Below are 23,538 nucleotides of genomic sequence, written 5' to 3' on the forward strand. Positions count from 1 at the left end.
AGTGTCACATGTAATCAAAACATCTTTCTTAAGGGGCACCTGGCTGGCTCAGTCGGTAGAGCATGCGACTCTTGATCTCAGGGTTGTAGGTTCAAGCCCCACATTGGGTGTAGAGATTACTCAAAATTAAAATCTTAAATTTTTTTTTTTCAACGTTTATTTATTTTTGGGACAGAGAGAGACAGAGCATGAACGGGGGAGGGGCAGAGAGAGAGGGAGACACAGAATCAGAAACAGGCTCCAGGCTCTGAGCCATCAGCCCAGAGCCTGACGCAGAGCTCGAACTCCCGGACCGCGAGATCGTGACCTGGCTGAAGTCGGACGCTTAACCGACTGCGCCACCCAGGCGCCCCTCAAAATTAAAATCTTAAAAAAAAATCTCGGAGTGCCTGGGTGGCTCAGTCAGTTAAGTGTCCAACTCTTGGTTTTGGCTCAGGTCATGATCTTGTAGTTCATGGGTTCGAGCCCCAATGCAGGTTCCCCATTGTCAGCACACAGCCTGCTTGGGATTATCTCCCTCTCCCTCTCTCTGCCCCTCCCCCACTCGTGCATGCTCTCTCTCTAAATAAACTCAAAAAAAAAAAAAAAAACAAGAGAATAAAAAAAATCTATCAATCAATTAATCAATCTTGGGGCACTTGGTTGGCTCAGCCAGTTAAAGTATGTGACTTCTGATCTCAAAGTTGTAGGTTCAAGCCCCATGCTGGGTGTAAAATCTTAGAAAAAAAACTTCCTTAAGCTAACAAATTATTAGCCTTTTTTTTTTTAACGTTTATTTATTTTTGAGAGTAAGTGTGTGCGCAGGCAGGGACAGAGAGTGGGGGAGGAGCAGAAAGAGAGGGGGACAAAGGATCTGAAGTGAGTTCCCATGCTGACAGCAGCAATCCTGATTAGGGGCTTGAACTCACAAGCCCACAAGATCATGACCGGAGCCAAAGTTGGACATTCAACCAACTGAGCCACCCAGGTGCCCCACAAATTATTAGTTTTTAATCAACACACAAAAGTAGGGGTGTGCTGATGATGTCTTTTCTTAGACTGCTTATCTTCCCCTCCCAATTCCATCAGAAACCTGCTCTGTTGTAACCTGTGTGACATGATACCTTTAATTCAGCATTGATACATTTGTGTTCAGATACTTTTAAATGACATGAATTCACTTCAGTAACAACATAAAAGCCTAGAATATTTATAACAATTATATGTGTAATATTATAAATATATAATGATGATAAATTTTCTAAAGCTAGAAAAAAAAATAAATAAGTAAAACATGGGGGGAAAAACTGGCCAATTTTGGTAGCCAGTAGTTAACTCCCTCCCATTCATCGCCACAAAATTCTTCAACCAATTTCGGGCCTTTGAAATAAAAACTGTTCAAAATTTACATCAATTCAACAAATACCTCATAAGTACATACTTTGTGCCAGGCTTCTTTCTAGATGCTTAAGCTACAAGGGAAAGGGAAAAAAGATATAGTCCTTACCCTCCTAGGGACAGAAAAGAGGATGTTTTTATAATGAAAAGGATTAAACTTTAAAAGTCTGTCTCTGTATAAGCTGCCTCAGACCTCATTTAACCTGGAAACAGGGTCAAAAGGGCTATTCAATTTGGTTAAGGGCAAAGTGGACACCGATGAGTGAGTCCAATACCCTGATCCATATCTCCAGAAGCAAGGATAACTCTGGAACCAGCATGGGACCTCAGCTCCCTATTACCTATATGTAGACAAATTCAAGGTCTTGGTGATATAATCAGACACAGATAAGAAGGACAGAAACTGAAATATTTCTAGTGTTGAAAACACTAGGAGTTATATTTTTCATTTACACTATATTTAAATGCAAAACATAATTAAAATAGGCAAGCGAACAAAAAAATGTGAATTTCTCCTCCTCTGCTAAAAACCATTTTCTTTTTCTTCTGGTCACAAAGGACATATATACCTATCTTTATATATAATTCACACAAGACAAATGACAGCAAATCTTAGTACTGTTCAATTTAACATCTGGTGTGTCTTTGTTCTCAAGTGACATGTGAAGCCACCTGGCCATCTTAGACTGATCATAAAACCTCAAATTTCATTCATTTATTTTGTTCTTATCCTTCTCTCTTTACCCGCCACATAATCACTACTCTTAAAAGGACATTCTTACACACTCAGCACTATGTATTTATTATCGTCATGTCTTATTAATGCTTTTAAATAGAAAGGAAGCTGGCAGCCAATGGAGATATTTAGGCAGAATGAAGTACACTACAAGTGTCTCTAGGGAATTTGATTTAAACTTCATGAATCAACTGTATTTTCACTTTGTAACATAAAGTATTAAAAATGACAACAGGCTTTTCCTCCTTGGAAACAGAGGAATGTGTACTTATGCTCTTGTTTGGAAGACCATTTTAGCAAAATTGCCATCTGGCCCAATTAATGGTTACACGAAAGGATACTGTTAGTCTTCAACTCTGGGGCCTGTAAAAGCAGTTTCCTTCCTCTTCCAAGTTCTTCTACAATGAGGGACACTGCCATCTACTGTCTTCAACTCAAAAGCAACATTAAATTCTACCAAAGAACAGAAGTACTACTATGATCTCATTTTTAATTACAAGTTACAACTCAATTTTACAATGTTATTTTTATTCTAGAAATCAAGTAAATTGCTATTCTCATTGTAATTAGACCAACTTTGCTCTGAACAATTCTGGGCACTGCTCTGCCCATTTAATAATGGGGTTCATAATCTTTTCACCACCAAGAACTCTCACCCCTGACAAACAAGGAACAATCAACCAGGCCTTCGTTCCGGCTCCAGTTATATACCCATCACGCATGCTGATGTTACTGGGCAACTACCATGGGCACAGGCTCAACCTGTGACTCCTGGGGGTAGAAAATAATGAAAGTTCACAAGCAAACTTTCCTGCCCTCCAAATCCATGAAACTCCTCAGAATACTGATATCCCAGTACCATCAGACCCTTACATCCTATCAAGCACCTCCACCTAACATCAGGGGCAATTACTAGAGGAAGAGAAATGGCAAGAGTAAAATACCAGTTAAAATACCATGCCTTAGGGGCAGAGGGGAGAGGCAGGCACCTTTTATCCCCAGGCCACACCTTTATCCCCAAACCACAATTCCTGATGCTTTGAAAGAGGACACAGATGAGTTTCAAATAAACCATTTACTACTATATTTTTTTTTATTTTTTATTCATTTTTATCACCCCTTCCCCCCAAAAAAGTAGATACAACTTTTTCCCTTCGACTCTAAAGGGAATGCATGCTCACAATAAACAGTCTGGAAAACAGAAAAGTGTTGTAAAAATAAAATTACTCATTATTTGCATTTGGCATATACCCTTCCAGACTTCATACGTGTGTGAACTTTTTTCTTAAAAGTGAGATAATACTAATTATACTTCTTCATAAGCCTTTCTACTTAGCAGTAGATAGATAATGGACAACTATCAATCAATTCAGATCTACAGCACTATCTGATGGCTGTTAGTATTCCATCAGTTGGACATATGTTTTAGTAATCTCCTATTGACAAACAGAATGGTTCCACAATTTTTGTCATAAACACGATGAGTATCTTTACACAATTGTTCAGATATTTCTTGCAGACACATTTCTAGAACTGTAAGAAGTAATGAAGGACAACTCGGAACTATTGACAGGATCCAAGTCAATCTGTTAGAAGGATCCAGCTCAAGAATGCAGAAAATTTTTTTGAGAAGTCATCAAGTTATAAAATTTATTGTATAGAATACACTGTATCAGTATTTCTTAAGGAAATCATCATGCCTGGTCACCATTTCAATGTAATGCTGTATTTAAAACTTGTATGTTTTTTAATTACAGAAATAATACACACAGCTCATATTCTACTGTCCCATTATCTGCTTTATTCCATCTATGGCTGTACACATAGACCTGTCTAATTTATCCTCACTGATGAAACGGCAGCCAGTGGGGATGCACTGTGCTCACAGGTTATTAACTAGATCTCAACTTCCAAGTTTTTGTGGTAACCAGTAATTCTGCAACATACATATCTAAGCTTATATTTGCAAACTAGTAAGAATGTTTCTAAACATTGTTGCTAAAGTACTGTTGTACTTTAAATTCTGATCAATACTCTGAAAAGGCTGCAGCAATCTATACTCCTTCCGACAATACACAAGAGGTCCCTTTTCTCCTCTCCTACACAGTATCAACTTTTTTCACTTTTCACACCTGCCAAGTGAAAACTGGCATCTTGTTTTAGAGTTTATTAGTGAAGTCAAGCATCTTTTCGCACCTTTTCTGCCTTACCTATTCATACACTCTTTTTCGCTAATGGATTATCCTAATGTCATTGATATATGTCAATATATATATATTGATACAAATAAGACTCTCCTTATATATTTTATATGTGCTACAAATATTTCTCTCAAAGTCCTTTATTTATGGTACTTTTATTTTGCTGAACTGAAAATTCCAGTAATACATAGTCAAATAGGAAACTTTCCTTTATGGCTTCCCACTAGTGTTGAAAAAGGCTTTCCCATCAAGAATTATACAAGTCTCCTCCATTTCCTTCTGCTACTTCTCTAATCTCAAGCCACGTTTACTCACCATAGTCAATAGTGTTCCATGTAAAAGCGCAAAACCTGTGTTGCTAGATGTCAGGCCCTAGCCCCCAATCTCAGGAACTACAGAGGGCAGGAAAGGAGCTATACATAAATGCAAGCACACAGCAAGCATTACTACACAAATACAAAGTGGTCAAAAAAGTCACTGTAACTGATGGGCACATCACTTGAGCCATACCTGAGATCTCGTTCATGCCACTACCCTCAACACCACTCAGCTTTGGTTTGCTGGACTAGCAGTGAAGTCATTAACTTAATTTATTCAGGCTCAGTTGAGTTGCTTCTTTCTGCTGTTTCTCTTTTAAGAAACTAAATGTCCAGTAAGTCCTGGTTGGCCTTTCTTACAAAGGACAAGGATAATTAATATCAGTGACTTCCACACGTCTCTCAATAATTGTAGAAGTCACTGTTCTAACTACAGGCCTCTCCCCTCAACGCAATGACTGGATTAAGGCTCCATTGATGATATATGCCTACAGGGGGCCCTCTTCTGGAGGCAGAAGTGGGTGGCTTCAACCAAGGAAACAGGTGTGTGTGTGTGTGTGTGTGTGTGTGTGTGTGTGTGTGTGTGTGTGTCCCCATTTCACTGCTGGGCCAAATTGCCTCTCCCTATGTGTAGTCTTCATTTCAAGACAACATGGCAGCCTGCTGTTACTTCAGGCAGGGCTTTACTTCTCTTTCTGATACCGAAGTTATGGCAGGAGCCCCTGGCACCATGTTCCCCACCTTATTTAGAAAAAGAATTCGAGGAGCGCCTAGGTGGCTCAATCAGTTGAGCATGTGAAACTTGATTTTGGCTCAGGTCATGATTCCAGGGTTGTGGGATCGAGCCATGCGTCAGGCTCTGTGCTAAGCATGGAGCCTGCTTAAGATTCTCTCTCCCTTTGCCCTTCCCAACTCAAGCTCTCTCTCGTAATAAAAAAAAAAATAAATAAATAAATAAATTTGAGCCTGGGGCAAACACCACAGCCAGCACTCTACAATGGAGAGGGTGGTACAAATGCTGACAATCTTTTATACCACAGCCTGAAATTGCTGCTTGTCCCAGACCCTATAACCCCTGAGGAAGAGGTTTTAGTACCCCACCCCCAAAGTTTGGCTGGGAACATCAATACTCAGAGTTTCAGTGTTCTCCTGGACTGTAGGTTTGTTGTTTTGTTTTTTTTTTCTGTTCTGTTTGATTTCTCCATAACTCCAATTATATCTGCTTTATATATTCCAGAAGTTAGTCAAAATTGTTGATCTACTGATGAGACCCCTCACCTATTTTCTATCTTTGGTTTAGTTTCATTGTAAACTTTTTTTACTTTTTAAAAAATGTTTTTATTATTGAGAAAGAGAGAGAGACAGACACAAGCAGGGGAGGGACAAAGAGAAACAGAATCTGAAGCAGGCTCCAGGCTCCGAGCTGGCAGCACAGAGCCTGACACAGGGCTTGAACTTGAGAACCACGAGATCATGACCTGAGCTGAAGTCAGATGCTCAACCGACTGAGCCACCCAGACACCCACAGATTCATTGTAATTTTTGTATTACATGGCAGGACCATGTTACTAGGATTTTGGGAGGGAGAGGAAGTATGGCCTCAGGCCATCATCTTGAATCAGAAGTCTTAACAGTATTTATTTACTGAGTGAATTTTATATCAGATCTTTCTAATCTGGATGCTAAATCCAAATAGTACTAAAAGGTACTGCAGGCCAAATCTAATCAGTATGGCACTGATGTTATCTGAAAAGCCATCTGGGACTCCAACTACATGTTATGCCCTATGATACTGTCCCATACTCACTGATGCTATACTCCTTTTTTTCAATCTTTTTTTTTTTCTCTGTCCTGCAGATTGGATAGTGACTACTGACTGATCTTCAAGTTCGCTGGCTCTTCTATGTTTTTAATTTGCTGTTTAAATGATTTAGTGGGCTGCCTAGATGGTTCAGTAAGTTAGGCATCTGACTCTTGGTGTCAGCTCAGGTCATGATCTGACACACATGACTCAGGTCATGATCTGGCACAAGTCATGATTTCGTGAGTTCGAGACTTGTGTTGGGCTCTACGCTGGCAGCACAGAGCCTGCTTGGGATTCTCTCTCCCTCCCTCTCTCCTTCTCTACTTGCGCTGTCTCTGTGTCTCTCAAAATAAATAAACTTAAAAACTATTTTAATGATTTAGTAAACTTTTTAAATTAGCTGTTAAATTTCTCAGTTCTATAATACATATTAGGTTCTTTTTAAACAGTTTTTATTTCTCTCCTGAGATTTGCAATTTGTTCATTCATTACTGGCAGATTTTCCTCAACACCCTGAGTGCAGTTACAACAGCTGCTTTAAAATCCTCACCACTAATTCCAAAGTCAGGATCATTTGGGGGTTGATGTGACTACTAATGGGTACAGTTTCTTTTTAGGGGATGAAAAAGTTCTAAAACTGAGTATGGTAATGGTTGCTAAAATATTCCACAAATGAAAAACTCAATTTCTCAGGGACCTGGGCTGGCTCAGTTGGTGGGGCATACGACTCTTGATCTAGGGGTTGTAAATTCAAGCCTCATTTTGAGTGTAGAGATTAAAAACAAAATCTTAAAAAGAAAATCTCAATTTCTCAATTAACAGTGTTCCTTGTTATCAAGTGCCCTATACCAAGTGATGACTTAGCATCAATACCAAGTGCTAGAATTCACTAAGAAATAAATTAACTCCTATCAGAATACAGGATCCTGGTTCCTAAGAAAACTGTTAGAAGTCATTTTGAGGACAGGTGAGAAAATCTGAATGTGAGCTATTAGATGGATACTAAGGAATTATGCCAAATTTAGTAGATATGATTATAAGGAAAACAGGAGTTGCATGACACCAAAATATTAAGTGTCTCATGGAGTCTACAACTTACTACAACTTACTACTCAGTCAAACACACACATATACAGATACACACATGGAAGGAGAATATTATAAAACATTAACGACTGTCAAATCTAGGCAGTGGGTGCTATCTCTACCATGTTTGCAGTATTTATGTATATTTGAAATTTTCATTTTAAAAAAATTGGGGGGAGAAGATACCAGGCTAAAAAAAATTTATTCAGGATTTTCAGCCACTTCATAATAAAATCCACATAAAGTTTATATAATTTTTATTTTGTCAATCATTTTTCATTCCAGGAATCCTTATCAGCTAACATTTTTCTAGCCATTAACCCAATTACCACAAGGTGTCACTCTTTCTGTGTTCAAATCAAAAGGCCTGCAAGGGAAAAGGTTGTCATCAGTACTACATGGAAAATACACTCAACTTCCAAGTTAATCTGAAAACTTTAGAACTTCTTACATTTAGGAAATACAGTTACATAAATCCTCTCCGTTCAGAGACACTGAAATACAGACTAGATACGAATGTTAAACTCTCCAAAGTTTTTCACAATTTCAGATGAGAAAGTTTTATCTGTAGGACTGTAACTGTCTCCAAGAAAAGAGTCCTACAGTCAGCTACTTCAGTAGCCAAATGACTCAAAATGTTCCGAATAACCTTGGGGTCAGTCCACAGATGCCGAGCCAACTAGCCAGAGTTCAGAACTGGCAAAAGACATGTTTAGGACTCCTGCAAATGACCCACTCTCTCCTGGAACTAGCTCAAACCTCCCTGCCTCTGTGCCCACAGCACATGGGATCTGGCCCAACGCTGTATTTGCCTACTGATCCTCTGTCAAGGAATAACACAGAGCTCAAAGGATCGGTATCATGAACCACAAGGCTGAAAAGCTTTAACCAGTGTATCCAAAAAGGTTATTCACATTCTCCTTGTCCCCACCTGGCTATCATTAAAGTGTACTACAACTTAAAATTTGTTAACATTTGAGGAATCTGGATGAAGAACACTAAGAATTTTTAAGATGTATTATTTGGAAATAATTCCAAATTCACAAAAAGGTGCAAAAACCAGTACAAAAAGCACCCATATGACCACTTTACACAGATTTGCTTATGTTAACTGTTTACCCATCTTTTTCATCATTTGCCATCTTCTATCCCTGTCTATCTGTCTTTATCTATCCCTGATGTTTTCCCTGAATCCTTTAAGGATATACATCATGGTCCTTTACCTCTAGATATTCAGTGTGTGATTTGTAAGAATAGGGACGTTGACTTACATAAACAGTATAGTTATCAACTTTATAAATTGATATGGTTACATATGTTTATCTATAATCCACTTTTGTCCTATCTAGTTTTTTAAAGTTCCAGTTCTGTCAGAACACCTGTTATAGCATTTTCCCTATAGCGTTAGACAGAGTCTAGGCACAGGTATTGCATTTAATTCATGTCTCCTCAGACCCCTTTAATCTAGAACTTTTCCATAGTCTTTGTCTTTTATGACACTGGCAGTTCTGAGGAATACAGCGCCACACATTCTTGTGTTTTTAGTAAAACATTCATTTTTTGTCTATTTAAAGTTTCTTTTTTTTTTTTTTTTACGTTTATTTATTTATTTTGAGAAGAGAGAGAGAGGGAGCATGCTCAGAGGAGGGGCAGAGAGAGAGAAGGAGACAGAGAATCCCAAGCAGGCTCCACACTATCAAGTATGGAACCTGACATAGGGCTCGAACCCACGAACTGTGAGATCATGACCTGAGCCAAAATCAAGAGTCAGACACTTAACCGACTGAGCCACCCAAGTGCCCCTATTTAATGTTTCTTTATGATTCGTTACAGTTATGCTTCAGCCAGAATATGGCCCAGCTGATGGTGAGTGTGATTCTCTGTGCCTCTGTCATTTATTTACAGGATCACCAGTGAGGTCAAAGTGTTGCCCAATTTTTCCACTGAATAATTTCTGGTTGTTTCTTCTTCCTCACTTGCAACATAATAAATAGTCTGTGGGAAGACATTTTAAGATCAACCAAATTTTTGCTCCTCATCAAACTATCAACACAGAAATGCTTTGTACTAGTTTTGCGATTTTTTTGTAAGTGAAATAATTGTAAAATAATTTCAAAAAACTTAAAGCAATTTAAAATAGGAGTTTCAATCCTACCAGATCATAAAATCTCCATGGTTGGGAGGAAAACCAGACAAATAAAGAAAAACCTGTGCTTTAGACATAAGATTATAAAGGATGACTGATTTTTGTCTCAGTATACCTGCGATCATTAGAACAATAAATGGCTTTTCTTAAGATCTAAAAAAATAAAATAACAATCAGTTTTTCCTTAAATGATTTTCTGTAACCAAGCACAGTTTTGAAGCAATGCTTCCTCTTAACAGTTCTTCCTTATGAACAAAACATAGCAGTCCAAAGACTATTGGCTAATGTGTGAAATACGCTTTGCCACATGCGTATTTCTGCAGGCCACTGTCTACTGTGCCTGTCCACTTCAGCAGTGACAGCGACCAATTTTCATTTTGTTACTGAATGCAAACTGTCCCCGCTCGTTAACATGGGTACAACAAAAGGAATGAAAAGCTTCCCCATCACTTACTCTCTAAATCGGAAATAATGAGGTTGTCATGAAGTTTCACAGCTCGGTGTTGTTCTACTTCATCTTCAAGTTCAAAGATGGTTTCTTTCATGTCACTCCTCTCTGTGTCTTTTTCTTCCAGCTCTGATCTTAGTTTCTCTAATGTCATATTCAAATCTTCTATTTGTTTCTTAGCTTCTTCTTGGAAGGCTCGGTATTCATCTTCTACCTGTATAGAATGATGGTGCACATTAGAAAAGTAGGAGCTGCTCTAAGATAAATTCTACAATGGATGTACACACTGTTTCAAAGGAAGCAAAGCATGAGTTCCGAGGTATGAGCTAAAACTAGCTCTGTAGTAACTGTATGAATCTATGAAAAAGCACTCTATAATATGCTTAAACATAATTTGTTGCTATATCACTGACAAATTATATTGACATATCACTGAACTTAACTAGATTATTTATGAGGAAATTTAAAAAAATTTCCCTTCTCCAAAGTATGGACCAAAGACATGTATTTGATTAATAATTAATATCCCTCTCCCATCCCACCCCCCCCCAAGATGTCTGATTTGTGACAGTTTCATTACCAAATTAAAAATAGAAACAAATTCTCAAATACTGTTATTGCAAAAGTATTAGCTCAAAGTGCCTTCCAACATATATGTTCCAACAAATAATACATACCCTAACTTGTATCTCTAAACATCATCACTAAAAAATTACAATCTAAATTATTTAAATTTTGGCCAAAGATATACTAGTGTTTCTTTAAAAACCAGTGCCCTAAAACAGGAAATAAAATGGAAGATAGAATAATTGGGTAACTCATGCAAATAAACACTGCACCAGCAATGACATGGGGCACAGAGCCCTGGCCAGAATGCCAGCAACCCCAGGCTGTAGTTCTGCATAAGTCCTTGCTATTATGCTACGTATAAAACAAGGGGGCTGGACCAATGATCTCTAAGGTCCTTCCTTGTCAGCAACAAGACATAGTCCTCTATGTGCCCCTGGGCGTACCTAGCCTAGGGACAAATTCTGTTATAATTACAGTCCCATCCTCTCACAGGCAGTGAAAGTGACATTTTTTCGAGAATATGTTTTACTGTATCCCAATAAAGGAAAACCATTCTCAAGCTTTAAAACAAAATCAGCCTACAAAAAGTGAATGACATATCACAGAAATGATACCGGCTTTTGGTAAGCATGGTGTGTACTGCAGCTGCATAACGCTGATGCAGAACATTCTGTCTACTTAAACGGTACCTTTGCAATGGTGTCCTGCAAACGATTGGCATCATTTCGGGTGTGAGCCAGATCTTCCTGCAGACTACTAGCCAAAGTCTCTGCTTTTTCTTTGTCCAGCCTGACGCTCTCCAGGAGATCTTGAATATCAGATTTGTCTCCAGAGTTATGGATGGAATACAGCTCTGCCACCTTCTGCTTCTCATTCTCCAGCTGGGCCTTCAGACGATTCATCTCTATCTGATCACTGGCCACTGTGGCTTTGTACTCCTCTAGCGTGGCTGCCAAGGCTGCTTTACCCTTCTGTTCAGACTCAATGATGCGCTCCATATGGTGATTGCGTTCTTTGAGTGCCCCTATCATTTCTTGAGCTTCCTTGTTGTCTTGTTCTGCCATCTTCAAAGTATTGCTTAAATGCTGCTGGACACCAAGAAGCTGCTCTCGTTCAAAACGGGCATTCTCAGCTAGATCCATATAACGTTGCTCCAATTCCATATAGCGTCCGCTTTTTACATCTTCATCTATGACATAAGAAATGTGATGCTCATCCAGAAGGGAGCGGAAATATTCAATCTGTCGGCTAAAGTGTTCCAACTTATCACTCTGCTGACATAAAGACTCCATAAGAATAACCTTCTCTTCTCCAAGCCTTTCATTTTCACTATTCAGTTCTTGGGTTATCTGCTGCAAATCAGCTAGCTCTTGCAGAGTTGCCTGAAGTTCCTCACTCGTGCTGTGTTGGTTCTCTTCCATCTGGTGTATCCTTTCTGTCAAGCAAGCGACGGACACTTCACTCGCGTTGCCACTGCTCCCCTTCCGGGAGCGCTCTATGCTTGGAATGCCTTCGGACTCTGAGGACGATGGCGCATCTAGGGCGTCGTCACTCGATGTGAGGGGCTGGTACACCTCACTGCACTCACTGTCTAGATTGTCCATTGAGTTGCTGTGCTGATGGTCCATGAGGGTGTTCTCGTCCTGACTCAAGAGATCCTCCACAGACCCAGGGGCAGAGCCTTCCACCGAAGAGGTCAGGGTCCCTCCTCCATCACTCTGATTGCCAGGGGTGATTTCTGGGCTCAGGGACTGATAACCAAATAGCTTTTCAGAATTATCTAGCCTCTGCTCTAGGGAAAAGCCCAGGGCATTCAACCTGTCCTTTAACATTCTGTTCTCATTTTTTAGCTGGTTCAGTTCTTCGCGGATGGCAGTATTCTGTTCCTGCAACTGCAACAAGGTGGACTCAACATCGGTTGGCTGGTGAGCAATGATGGCTTCCTTCTCCTCAGACTTTTCATCACCCTCTGAATGATCTTCATTAATGCCCAGCTGGGCCCGCATGTCTCGGAGCTCATTTCTCAAATGTAAGATTTCCACATCCTTTGTTTTTGCCAACGTGAGCAGCTCTTTCACTTTGGCTTCCAAAGCAGCTTTGTCACTGATCTGATTGTCCGACTTAGACTTGCTCATGCGAACATCACATTCTGTTGTGGTGCGACTGCGGGAACGCTTGGCCAATGCCACATCATTGGCTCCTTGACCCGCAGAGGGTAGTTTTTTGCTCTGGTTTAGTCGGGTACGTTCGCGTAATCTTTCTCGAGTAGAACTGGATTCTTTATTACCTATAGAAGTGCTCCGCTTGGTTGAAGAACTTGTGCCTAAATGTTTATAACAAAGAATGTAAGGCAAAGATATTAGCAACAAAAGGCACAGAGGTTATTCCCTAGGTCTAATGAGATGAAATCTAGAGGCCTACACATTGATTTTGACCGACATTAATCCTGCCTTAGATTCTAATCACTGTAAAATTCAGTTTCCTCAAAACCAAATCATTTACTTTTTTAATTATCCATGAAAAAGAAGTTATACATTGTATTCTATGCTTTAAGTGGGTGGATTTTATAAAATGAGAATTATATCTCAATAAAGCTATTAACATAAAAAAAGTTACCCATTAACTTGAATCCTAAACCATGAACTTTAAACAAGTGGCCAGGGGCATAATACTCTAGGGCAAGCTAGATGAAGCAGACTCTAGGATTAGCCAGTCAGGTAGCAAACTAACTATAGAAGCAGATGGTAAAGAAGGATGAGCAAGAAGGGAAAAGCAGCCTCTGGACAAACCAAAAATCTAAGATACCTGTAATAAACAAAAAAAGTACGATCAAAGTAAGTGCAAAAAGTTTTTCACATCACAGAATGACATATAAATAATACCAATAACATTAATTATAATATAGCTAACATGTACTTAGTGCTTATTTTACACATACACAGATGAACACTTCATATACATTAATTTATACAAGCCTCATTATTATTATCATGAAGAAACACACAGATGTTAAGTAATTTGCCAACATCCCACATGTAATAAGTGGATGAGCAAGGATTCAAATGCAGGCAGGGAGTCTGGCTCCAGAATCCACAACTTAAGTAGTACACTATGCTGCCTCTTTAAATGTTAGAAAACAGGGAAACCTGGGTGGCTCAGTTGGTTAAGTAAACGACTCTTGGTTTCAGCTCAGGTCATCTCACAGTTCATGGGTTGAAGCCCCACACTGGGCTCTGTGCTGACAGCACACAGTCTGTTTGGGATTCTGTCTCCCTCTCTCTGCCCCTCCCCCGCTCACTTTCTCTCTTTCTCTCTCTCAAAAATAAATAAATAAATAGATAGATAGATAGATAGATAAATAAATAAATAAAGCTGGGGTGCCTGGGTGGCTCAGTCGGTTGAGTGTCCAGCTTCGGCTTAGGTTGTGATCTCACAGTTCATGAGTTTGAGCCCTGTGTCGGGCTCTGTGCTGACGACTCAGAGCCTGGAGACTGCTTTGGATTCTGTGTCTTCCTCTCTCTCTCTGCTCCTCCCTTGTTCACACTCTGTCTCTGTCTGTCTCTCAAAAATAAACATTTAAAAAAAATTTTTAATAAATAAATAAAAAAGCAAAGAAAAATAAGATCTACACCTAATCAGTATTTTGTAAAAACCTGCTAGTTCTTTACATGGCAGGCACCAGGCTTCAGGGGTAAGAGAGAGCGAAAGGTCTATGTGATATAGGTAGACAGCCACTGATTCTGCCAGGGGTTTGGTGTAGAGCAGGGGGGGCCACAGGACAGAACAAGGAAGCAGAAGTGAACAGGACACACAGAAAGGAAAAGTAAGGTCACTCAATTAATGGGAACAGTAGGGGAAGTTTCTACAGGGCCCTGAACATCAGGGAAAATTTAGTGAGTCACAATAGTAAATGTTCAATAAGTGTTCTGGAGCAGGGAAGACACACAGAAAAGAGTATTTTTATGAAAACTAATCTAGAGGCTAAGTGAAACATATAAGGAAGAAGAGCAGTTAAAGGAGGAATGTGGACAGGCAGAATAGTAAAAGAAAAAAAAGGAGGGCGTACATTTGGGGAGTGAGATCTGGATCTCTGTAAGAACACAGAAGGGATAATAAATCTGTAACAGATTTAGGGTAGAAGAAACAAGATGAGAAGAAACAATTGCAAACCAAACCAAAATCCGGGGTAAGAAAGAAAAGATCTGGACATGCCTGAAAGCCAAAAAGGAAAGGAGCCAGTAATGAGGGAAGGGATTGACAATGCCCCAAAAGGAAAGGAGAGGTAAAGAAACAAGAAAAGAAGAGACAGACAGAACATGAAAAAGAAAAGCTCCCCTTCTGAGATTATTGTGACCAGCGAGTAGATAGAAAAATCTGAGTTACAGACAAGTGAACTGGTCTTAGAGAAGTCATGGGGAGTAAATAAACATAGAGTAGACGAACTGAAGAAGTAAGGATATTGTTATGGGCTGAATTGTGTCCTATAAATTCTTATGTTGAGGACATAACCCCCAGTACCTCAGAATGTGACTGTATTTTGAAAAAGAGTAATCAACTTAAAGAGGTACATATGTTAACATAGGGTTATTAGGGTGGGCCCTAATCCAATCTGACTGGTATCTTTATAAGAGGAGAATGGGATACAGACAGAGAGGGACCACCATGTGAGGACACAAGGAGAAAACAGCCGTCTACAAGCCAAGGAGAGAGGCCTCAGAAGAAACCAAACTGGCTGACAACTTTGATCTCAGACTTCAACCAGTTTTAGTGAGAAACTAAATGTCTGTGTTTGAGTCACCCAGGCTGTGTATTTTGTTACGAGTGCCCTACCAAACTAATACAGATGTATAAAGCTGCCACCAGTAGGGGCAATGGATCCAGGGAGGTGATAACTGAATTCAGCCTTGTGAGGGAAGGTATCAGTAGGGAACCAAGGCCCAAATCCAAGGGATCTCTCCCAGTAAATTCTAAAAGCTGGAAACAGGAAGATATATAGATGGTATTAGAGTACTTAATTTCCTTCTTACCACACAAGCTGGAGTGTTAAATGTGGTGATGACCTCAGGCTTGAAAACAAAAGACCTAAGGTGCAGCCATTGCTCCACTACCAGCTTTGTGGCCCGGTACAAAGCGAGTACCCAATAAATATTTTCTGAGCAAACAAATGCAAGGCCTTAGGCCAAGATACTTGAGCTTTAAGCATAGCTCTCACAACTCTAAAATGAGGATAATAATAGCCTCTACCTCCTCATAGGGCTATAGTGAGCATAAAATGGAATGATGCCTAATATAATGACTTCCATGTTTCCTCCTCGTGATCATACACATGACTATTATAATTAGCAGGAGGGTGTGATCTGGGATGGAAGGAAAAAACCACAGAAGGTCAAAGCAAGAGAGAGGACAGTAGGTAAACCTGAGCTAGAAAAAAGTCTAATACATACAAAAAGGGCTAAGAGCCTAAATAAGGATGATAAGAAGGTCTGTTATAATCTTTACTAACAGGCTTTCATCAGCTGTATTACAAACATATGGTCTTGTGTTCATTGGAAGACTTAAAGTTTTTCTGTAAGTGTAAAAAGTAAAAAATGATAGCATTACTCCTTGGACTACAGGACGAGTTAACTCATGGACTCTATCAAATCTAAAGCCAAATTGCTACTAATGAATAAAGAAAGAATGATAGAACAGGAATGAATGGATACAGGCATTGATCATCAAAGGCTGCCTGTATCATGGAAAGACAGACAACCAAAAATGATATGCCTACTAGTGGATGGACAACTACCATGTTTGAAGGAGTCTTGGGGGTAAAATATGAACCTGAATTTATCCCATTAAGACTCTAGATCCAATCGCATTAACAGTAAACAAACAAAGGAACATGGCCAAGGACATCAAAGGGATGTGACATCAAAATACAGATCACAGGAAAGTACAGGTCAAACAAACAGTTTTTACAAAAATTAAATTATAAGATAAAAATAGATTTAAGAAAGAAAACTTAAGAGGGGCACCTGGGTGGCTCAGTCGGTTAAGTATCTGACTTCAGCTCAGGTCATTTCATGGTTAGTGAGTTCAAGCCCCGTGTCGGGCTCTGTGCTGACAGTTCAGAGCCTGGAGCCTGCTTCGGATTCTGTGTCTCCCTCTCTCTCTCTGCCCCTCCCCCACTCATACTCTGTCTCTGTCTCTTGAAAATAAATAAATGTTTAAAAAAAATTTTTTTTTAAGTTGTAAATTTGAGTATTTCTCTATATTTATGATTTGAAAAATTATTATTAATTATTTTAAGTACTGATAATGGCATTGTGATTTTCTTTTTAGAAGAATCCTTATCTTTCAAAGATAATTATATATTTGTGGAAGAAATTAAATGACACCTGGAATTTGCTTCAAAATAACGAGGAGGGGAGGTGGATGTCAAGGAATTCAGACTGGCCATCAGTTGATAAGGGTGATGAGTACATGGGGTTGAAATACAAATACATGTCTGACATTTTCTAACTAGTGGAACCCCTTAAATACCACTGCACTCTGGCTTCAAACAAAAAAGCACTTTAACTCTTATTCTGAATGCCACCTATACCTGTGCTGATCTTGGATTTATTCTCCACGGTGGTCATGGCAGGGACCAATGCTGAAGATGCAGCAGAAGGGCAGGTGCTTTTCTTTCCTTTAACACCATTAGTCACTGTCACCCCTCCAGCCATTCCAGCTAAGAGGTCATCATTGCTCTTGGTCTAGAAGTAACAGAAAAGAAAAACAAATTGACTAGATGAAGCAAGAGTAAATAACATTTTGAGACTAAAGCAAAGTTCTTGGCTTTTATATTAAATTCAAGAGCCTAACAAAGACTTTCTGACAGTTACCAATGCATCATACTGTGCTGCAGAGAGTACTTTACTGGTTTATAAACAATCACACATTTCTTTTAAAAATGCAAAACTCTGGGGCGCCTGGGTGGCTCAGTTGGTTAAGCATCTGACTTTGGCTCAGGTCACGATCTCACAGTTCATGAGTTCAAGCCCCACATCAGGTTCTATGCTGACAGCTCAGAGCCTGCAGCCTGCTTCAGATTCTGTGTCTCCCACTTCTCTCTTCCCCTCTCCCGCTCACGTTCTCTCTCTCTCTAAAAAATAAACATTAAAAAAAGTTTTTTTAATAAAAATACAAAAATATGGGGTGCGTGGGCGACTCAGTCAGTTGAGTGTCAACCCTTGATAACAGCTCAGGTTGCGATCCTGGGGGTAAGGAATTTGAGCCCTGTGTCGGGCTCCATGCTAAGCATGGACCCTGCTTGAGATTCTCTCTCTTTCTCTCCCTCTGCCCCTCTCCCTAAGTGGCATGCTCTCTCAAATAAAAATAAAATAAAATAAAATAAAATTTAATTTAAAAATTATATATATAATCAAAAACTTTATGGAAGCCGACTGTGTGCCCACATGTGCCACAGTCAGTGGGGGAGTGGAAAAAGTGAAGACATACTCTTTATTACTTTCAGATAGGACGTGACTTACGAACAGGGATCATCTGAGCACTATCACATGGGCTCCCAGTAAAGTTCTGTAATACCAAAGAAAATGCCATCCTGCAATTTCTAGAGAGAAAAACCACTGAGAATCCGATATAATATTCATTGCTTTATAGTAAATCATGGATGTAAAGTGATGGAGCCATTATTTGGAAATTTAGTTTTCTTATCTGATCTAATTTTTTAGTAGTCTAATTTAAGCCAAAATTGAAAGTTTTTTTTAAAGCCGAGGTAATATATAAATAAAAAACTAGAGAGTTTATGGTTAGAGTGAGGGTTAGTCAGTCTAAATGATCATACTACTTGAGGAAGACCCTTTGTATTAATTTATTTATATTTTATAAAGACGACTGAAAAAAATACGAGCTTTTTACAAAGAAAACAGGTGGCCGCAGCAACTTCTAACTCAACACGTCCCCAGAGGCAAGGGAAACAAAAGCAAAAATGTACTGGGACCTCATCAAAATAAAAACCTTCTGCACAGCAAAGGAAACAATCAGCAAAACTAAAAGGCAACCGAAAGAACGGGAGAAGATATTTGCAAACGACATATCAGATAAAGGGTTAGTATCCAAAATCTATAAAGAAATTATCAAACTCAACACCCAAAAAACAGATAATCCAGTGAAGAAATGGGCAAAAGACATGAATAGACACTTCTCCAAGGAAGACATCCAGATGGCCAACCGACACATGAAAAAAGCTCAACATCACTCATCATCAGGGAAATTCAAATCAAAACCACAATGAGATACCACCTTACACCTGTCAGAATGGTTAACATTAACAACTCAGGCAACAACAGATGTTGGCGAGGATGCAGAGAAAGAAGATCTCTTTTGCATTGTTGGTGGGAATGCAAGCTGGTGCAGCCACTCTGGAAAACAGTATGGAGGTTCCCCAAAAAATTAAAAATAGAACTACCCTATGACCCAGCAATTGTACTACTAAGTATCCAAGGGACACAGGTATGCTGTTTTGAAGGGACATATGCACCCCAATGTTTACAGCAGCACTATCAACAATAGCCAAAGTATGGAAAGGGCCCAAATGTCCATCGATGGATGAATAAAGAAAATGTGGTATAGGGGCACCTGGGTGGCTCAGTCGGTTGAGTGCCCGACTTCGGCTCAGGTCATGATCTCACAGCTTGTGAGTTCGAGCCCCGCGTCGGGCTCTGTGCTCAGAGCCTGGAGCCTGCTTCTGCTTCTGTGTCTCCCTCTCTCTCTGCTCCTAACCCACTCACATTCTGTCTCTGTCTCTCTCAAAAATAAATAAACATTAAAAAAAAATTTTTTTTAAAGAAGATGTGGTGTATATATATACAATGGCGTATTAGTCAGCAATCAAAAAGAATGAAATCTTGCCAGTTGCAACTATGTGGATGGAACTAGAGTGTATTACGCTAAGCGAAATTAGTCAGAAAGACAAATATCTTATGACTTCACTCATATGAGGACTTTAAGAGACAAAACAAATCAACATAAGGGAAGGGAAATAAAAATATAAAAACAGGGAGGGGAACAAAACATAAAGGACTCTTAAATATGGAGAACAACAGAGGGTTACTGGAGGGATTGTGGGAGGGGGGATGGGCTAAATGGGTAAGGGGCATTAAAGAATATACTCCTGAAATCATTGCTGCACTATATGCTAACTAATTTGAATGTAAATTTTAAAAAATAAAACTAAAAATAAAATAAAGTAAAAAGAAAACAGACATAAACTATACTTCAATTAAAAAAAACAAAATAAGCACTCTGGATAATGAGATTGGGTATAAAATTATTACTTAAAAAAAAGAATGAAAAAAATTTTATTTCTAGAAAGAACATAGAGGAGTTAAAAATCTGTGAAAAAAGAAAAACTACCTTTTTTTAAATATAATTTATTGTCAAATCAGCTTACATACAACACACAGTGCTCATCCCATCAAGTGCCCTCTTCAGTGCCCATCACCCATTTTCTCCTCTCACCCACCCCCCACATCCACCCTCAGTTTGTTCTCTGTATTTAAGAGTCTCTTGTGGTTTGCCTCCTTCCCTCTCTGTTCATAAGTAATTTTTTCCCCTCCCCTTCCCCCATGGTCTTCTGTTAAGTTTCTCAAGATCCACATACGAGCGAAAACATATGATTTCTTTCTCTGACTGACTTACTTCACTTAGCACAATACCTTCCAGTTCCATCCACGTTGCTACAAGTGGCCAGATTTCATTCTTTCTCATTGCCAAGTAGCATTCCATTGTGTATATAAACCACATCTTCTTTATCCATTCATCAGTTGGTGGACATTTAGGCTCTTTCCATAATCTGGCTGTTGTTGAAAGCGCTGCTATAAACATTGGGGTACGTGTGCCCCTATGCATCAGCACTCCTGTATCCCTTGGGTAAATTCCTAGTAGTGCTATTGCTGGGTCATAGGGTAGTTCTATTTTTAATTTTTTGAGGAACCTCCACATTGTTTTCTAGAGCAGCTGCACCAATTTGCATTCCCACCAACAGTGCAAGAGGGTTCCCGTTTCTCCACATCCTCAGCAGCACCTATGAAAAACTACTTTTTAATAAAAGAACCAAAAGTTTTGTCCCATGAAGGTGAAAGCACAAGTTAACCAACCGATTTAATATTATTGTCTATCTGGAGCCAAGCTTACTCTTAGATAATCATAATAAATTCATTTCAATAAATCAAAATGGCTCATAAATTATTAATCTCTAAAGTCTCTTCCTGTTCTAAATGTTAGTGGAGTAGATTCTGTTCTCATCATTCAATTATAAAAGTTACAATATAATACCATTAGGTAGGTCAGTCTCACTAAAAAAGAGGTAGAAAAGGATTAATGTTTTAATTTAGGGGCGCCTGGGTGGCGCAGTCGGTTAAGCGTCCGACTTCAGCCAGGTCACGATCTTGCGGTCCGCGAGTTCGAGCCCCGCGTCGGGCTCTGGGCTGATGGCTCAGAGCCTGGAGCCTGTTTCCGATTCTGTGTCTCCCTCTCTCTCTGCCCCTCCCCCGTTCATGCTCTGTCTCTCTCTGTCCCAAAAATAAATAAACGTTGAAAAAAAAATTTTAATTTAAATGAATTAAGCTAATTAAGCTTTGGTAATTTAGAGTTGTCACATTATGAAAAATCTGGTTATGTAAGAAGGAAGGAGGATATTGCATTAATCATAAAGGATTGCTCATATTCTTTTTTTTTTTTTTAATTTTTTTTTTCCAACGTTTATTTATTTTTGGGACAGAGAGAGACAGAGCATGAACGGGGGAGGGGCAGAGAGAGAGGGAGACACAGAATCGGAAACAGGCTCCAGGCTCTGAGCCATCAGCCCAGAGCCCGGTGCGGGGCTTGAACTCACGGACCGCAAGATCGTGACCTGGCTGAAGTCGGACGCTTAACCGACTGCGCCACCCAGGCGCCCCTTGCTCATATTCTTTAAGACTAGTTCCTGTTTATGAAATTGATCATCAACTATGATACAAAAAAATCTGCAAATTAAGTTCTACTTCCTTCCTGTCAATTTGCCCCTCATCCATTAGTCAGTATATAAACTCAACACACTCTTATGTTTTCAAATCACCTTTTATATTGTTAACAAAAGTTAAATTATCTTTGAGGTATTTTTTTCTTTCTCCATAAGTTAAATATGTTTTCTTTCATAAAAATTACATCTGGGGGCGCCTGGGTGGCGCAGTCGGTTAAGCGTCCGACTTCAGCCAGGTCACGATCTCACGGTCTGGGAGTTCGAGCCCCGCGTCAGGCTCTGGGCTGATGGCTCAGAGCCTGGAGCCTGTTTCCGATTCTGGGTCTCCCTCTCTCTCTGCCCCTCCCCCATTCATGCTCTGTCTCTCTCTGTCCCAAAAATAAATAAAAATGTTGAAAAAAATTAAAAAAAAAAAAAAAATTACATCTGAAGACAACCCTACACAGTCATGTGAAAAGTGGCTTAATCAACACACTTCTGTTTACTATTTGTCTTTGGTTAATGGCGGATTTCAACATACCTCAGAGAACCAAGTCAAAAATTCTGCAGTTATCACATTAACTATGATAGTAGAGTAATGGCACATGAATAAACCAGTGGAACACAAAAGAATCCCAAAAGAAACTGCTTATATAGATACCTGTTTTATGACCAAAGAAAGAGTACAGGAAAAAAAAATGGGTTTTTCAATAAATAGTACTAGGTTAATAGTATATTCACACACACACAAAAAAAAACCCTACAAAAATGAGTAAGCCCTATTTCACACCATATCAAAAATAAGTCCCAAGGTTTTCTATGATTCAAAATCCTGAATGATAAAACAAAGAATCGATAAACCTAAGTCTATAAAAATTAAAATCTTAAAAAAAATTTAATCCTGTGCATGATACACAAATATCATTGTAAGCAAAATTTTAAAAAATGAGAAATGGGGAGAGCATATCTGCAATACCTCACAAATAAACAGCTAATATCCTTAATACAAAAAGAACTCTTAGCAATAAAGGGGTAAAAGACACATGGAAAGGTGACCAAAATGAACTATCACATATAATGAATACATACACAATACAAAAGATATAACCAGTCTAACTCACAATAGGAGAAATGTAAATTAAACAACACTAAGACACCACATCTCACCTAAGAGACTGGCAAAAATGAAGAGTTATGCCACGTTCCTTTGGGAAGGATGTGGGGAAACAGGCACACTCATAGGTTGCTGGTGAGAACACAGCTGGATGTGGCCTTATGAAAGGAACCCAGCAATGTCTAACAGAACTACATATGCATTTACCTTGTGCCCAGCAATCCCACCTCTAGGAATTTCACCTGAAGACATACCTCCAATAATACAAAAATACATACACATAAGGTTAGTCAATGCAGCATTGTTTTTAACTGCAAAATACTGGAAACACTTTGAATGTCCATACATAGGACACTAGCTGAAAAAACTGTAGTATATCCATACAAAGACACATTAAACAGAATGAGAAAGGCTGCCATAAATTGGTATAAAGAGATTTCTAGAATATATTAGGTGAAAAAAAGAAAATGGGCAGAAGTAGATCTAATTATGGCAACTTTTGGGTAACAAAGGGGAAATAAAAAAATAAATATACATGTATCTGATCATTTGTGCAAAAGGAACACAGGAAGGATAAAAACAAAAACCCAACCAGACTCTTAACCTCCTAGGGACAGGTGGGGACAGAGTAAGAAGGAATCGGGGAGGAGAGGGACACTTTTCACATCTTGTCCTAGTTCTGACATGTAGAACTGAACTGTGGTAGTGTTTCACATGCTGGCAGTAAATTAAAATTAAATAAACAAGGGTTT

The 23,538-nt window shown here is 39.1% G+C and overlaps 1 protein-coding gene across 4 annotated transcripts in view; it reads right to left on the minus strand.

Annotated features, from left to right (window-relative positions):
* SPECC1L (sperm antigen with calponin homology and coiled-coil domains 1 like) overlaps positions 1-23,538 on the minus strand; it is a 142,628-nt gene that overhangs the window by 74,458 nt on the left and 44,632 nt on the right. For all 4 annotated transcript variants that reach the window (XM_047827678.1, XM_047827674.1, XM_047827675.1 and 1 more), the window contains 3 exons: positions 17,272-17,425; positions 11,375-13,008; positions 10,122-10,329 (listed from right to left, as the gene is read on the minus strand). In XM_047827678.1, the coding sequence (XP_047683634.1) occupies positions 10,122-10,329; positions 11,375-13,008; positions 17,272-17,425 (1,996 nt within the window). The remainder of the gene's footprint in view (positions 1-10,121; positions 10,330-11,374; positions 13,009-17,271; positions 17,426-23,538) is intronic.

Source organism: Prionailurus viverrinus, chromosome D3 (assembly GCF_022837055.1).
Source record: "Prionailurus viverrinus isolate Anna chromosome D3, UM_Priviv_1.0, whole genome shotgun sequence".
Taxonomy (NCBI): Eukaryota; Metazoa; Chordata; class Mammalia; order Carnivora; family Felidae; genus Prionailurus; species Prionailurus viverrinus.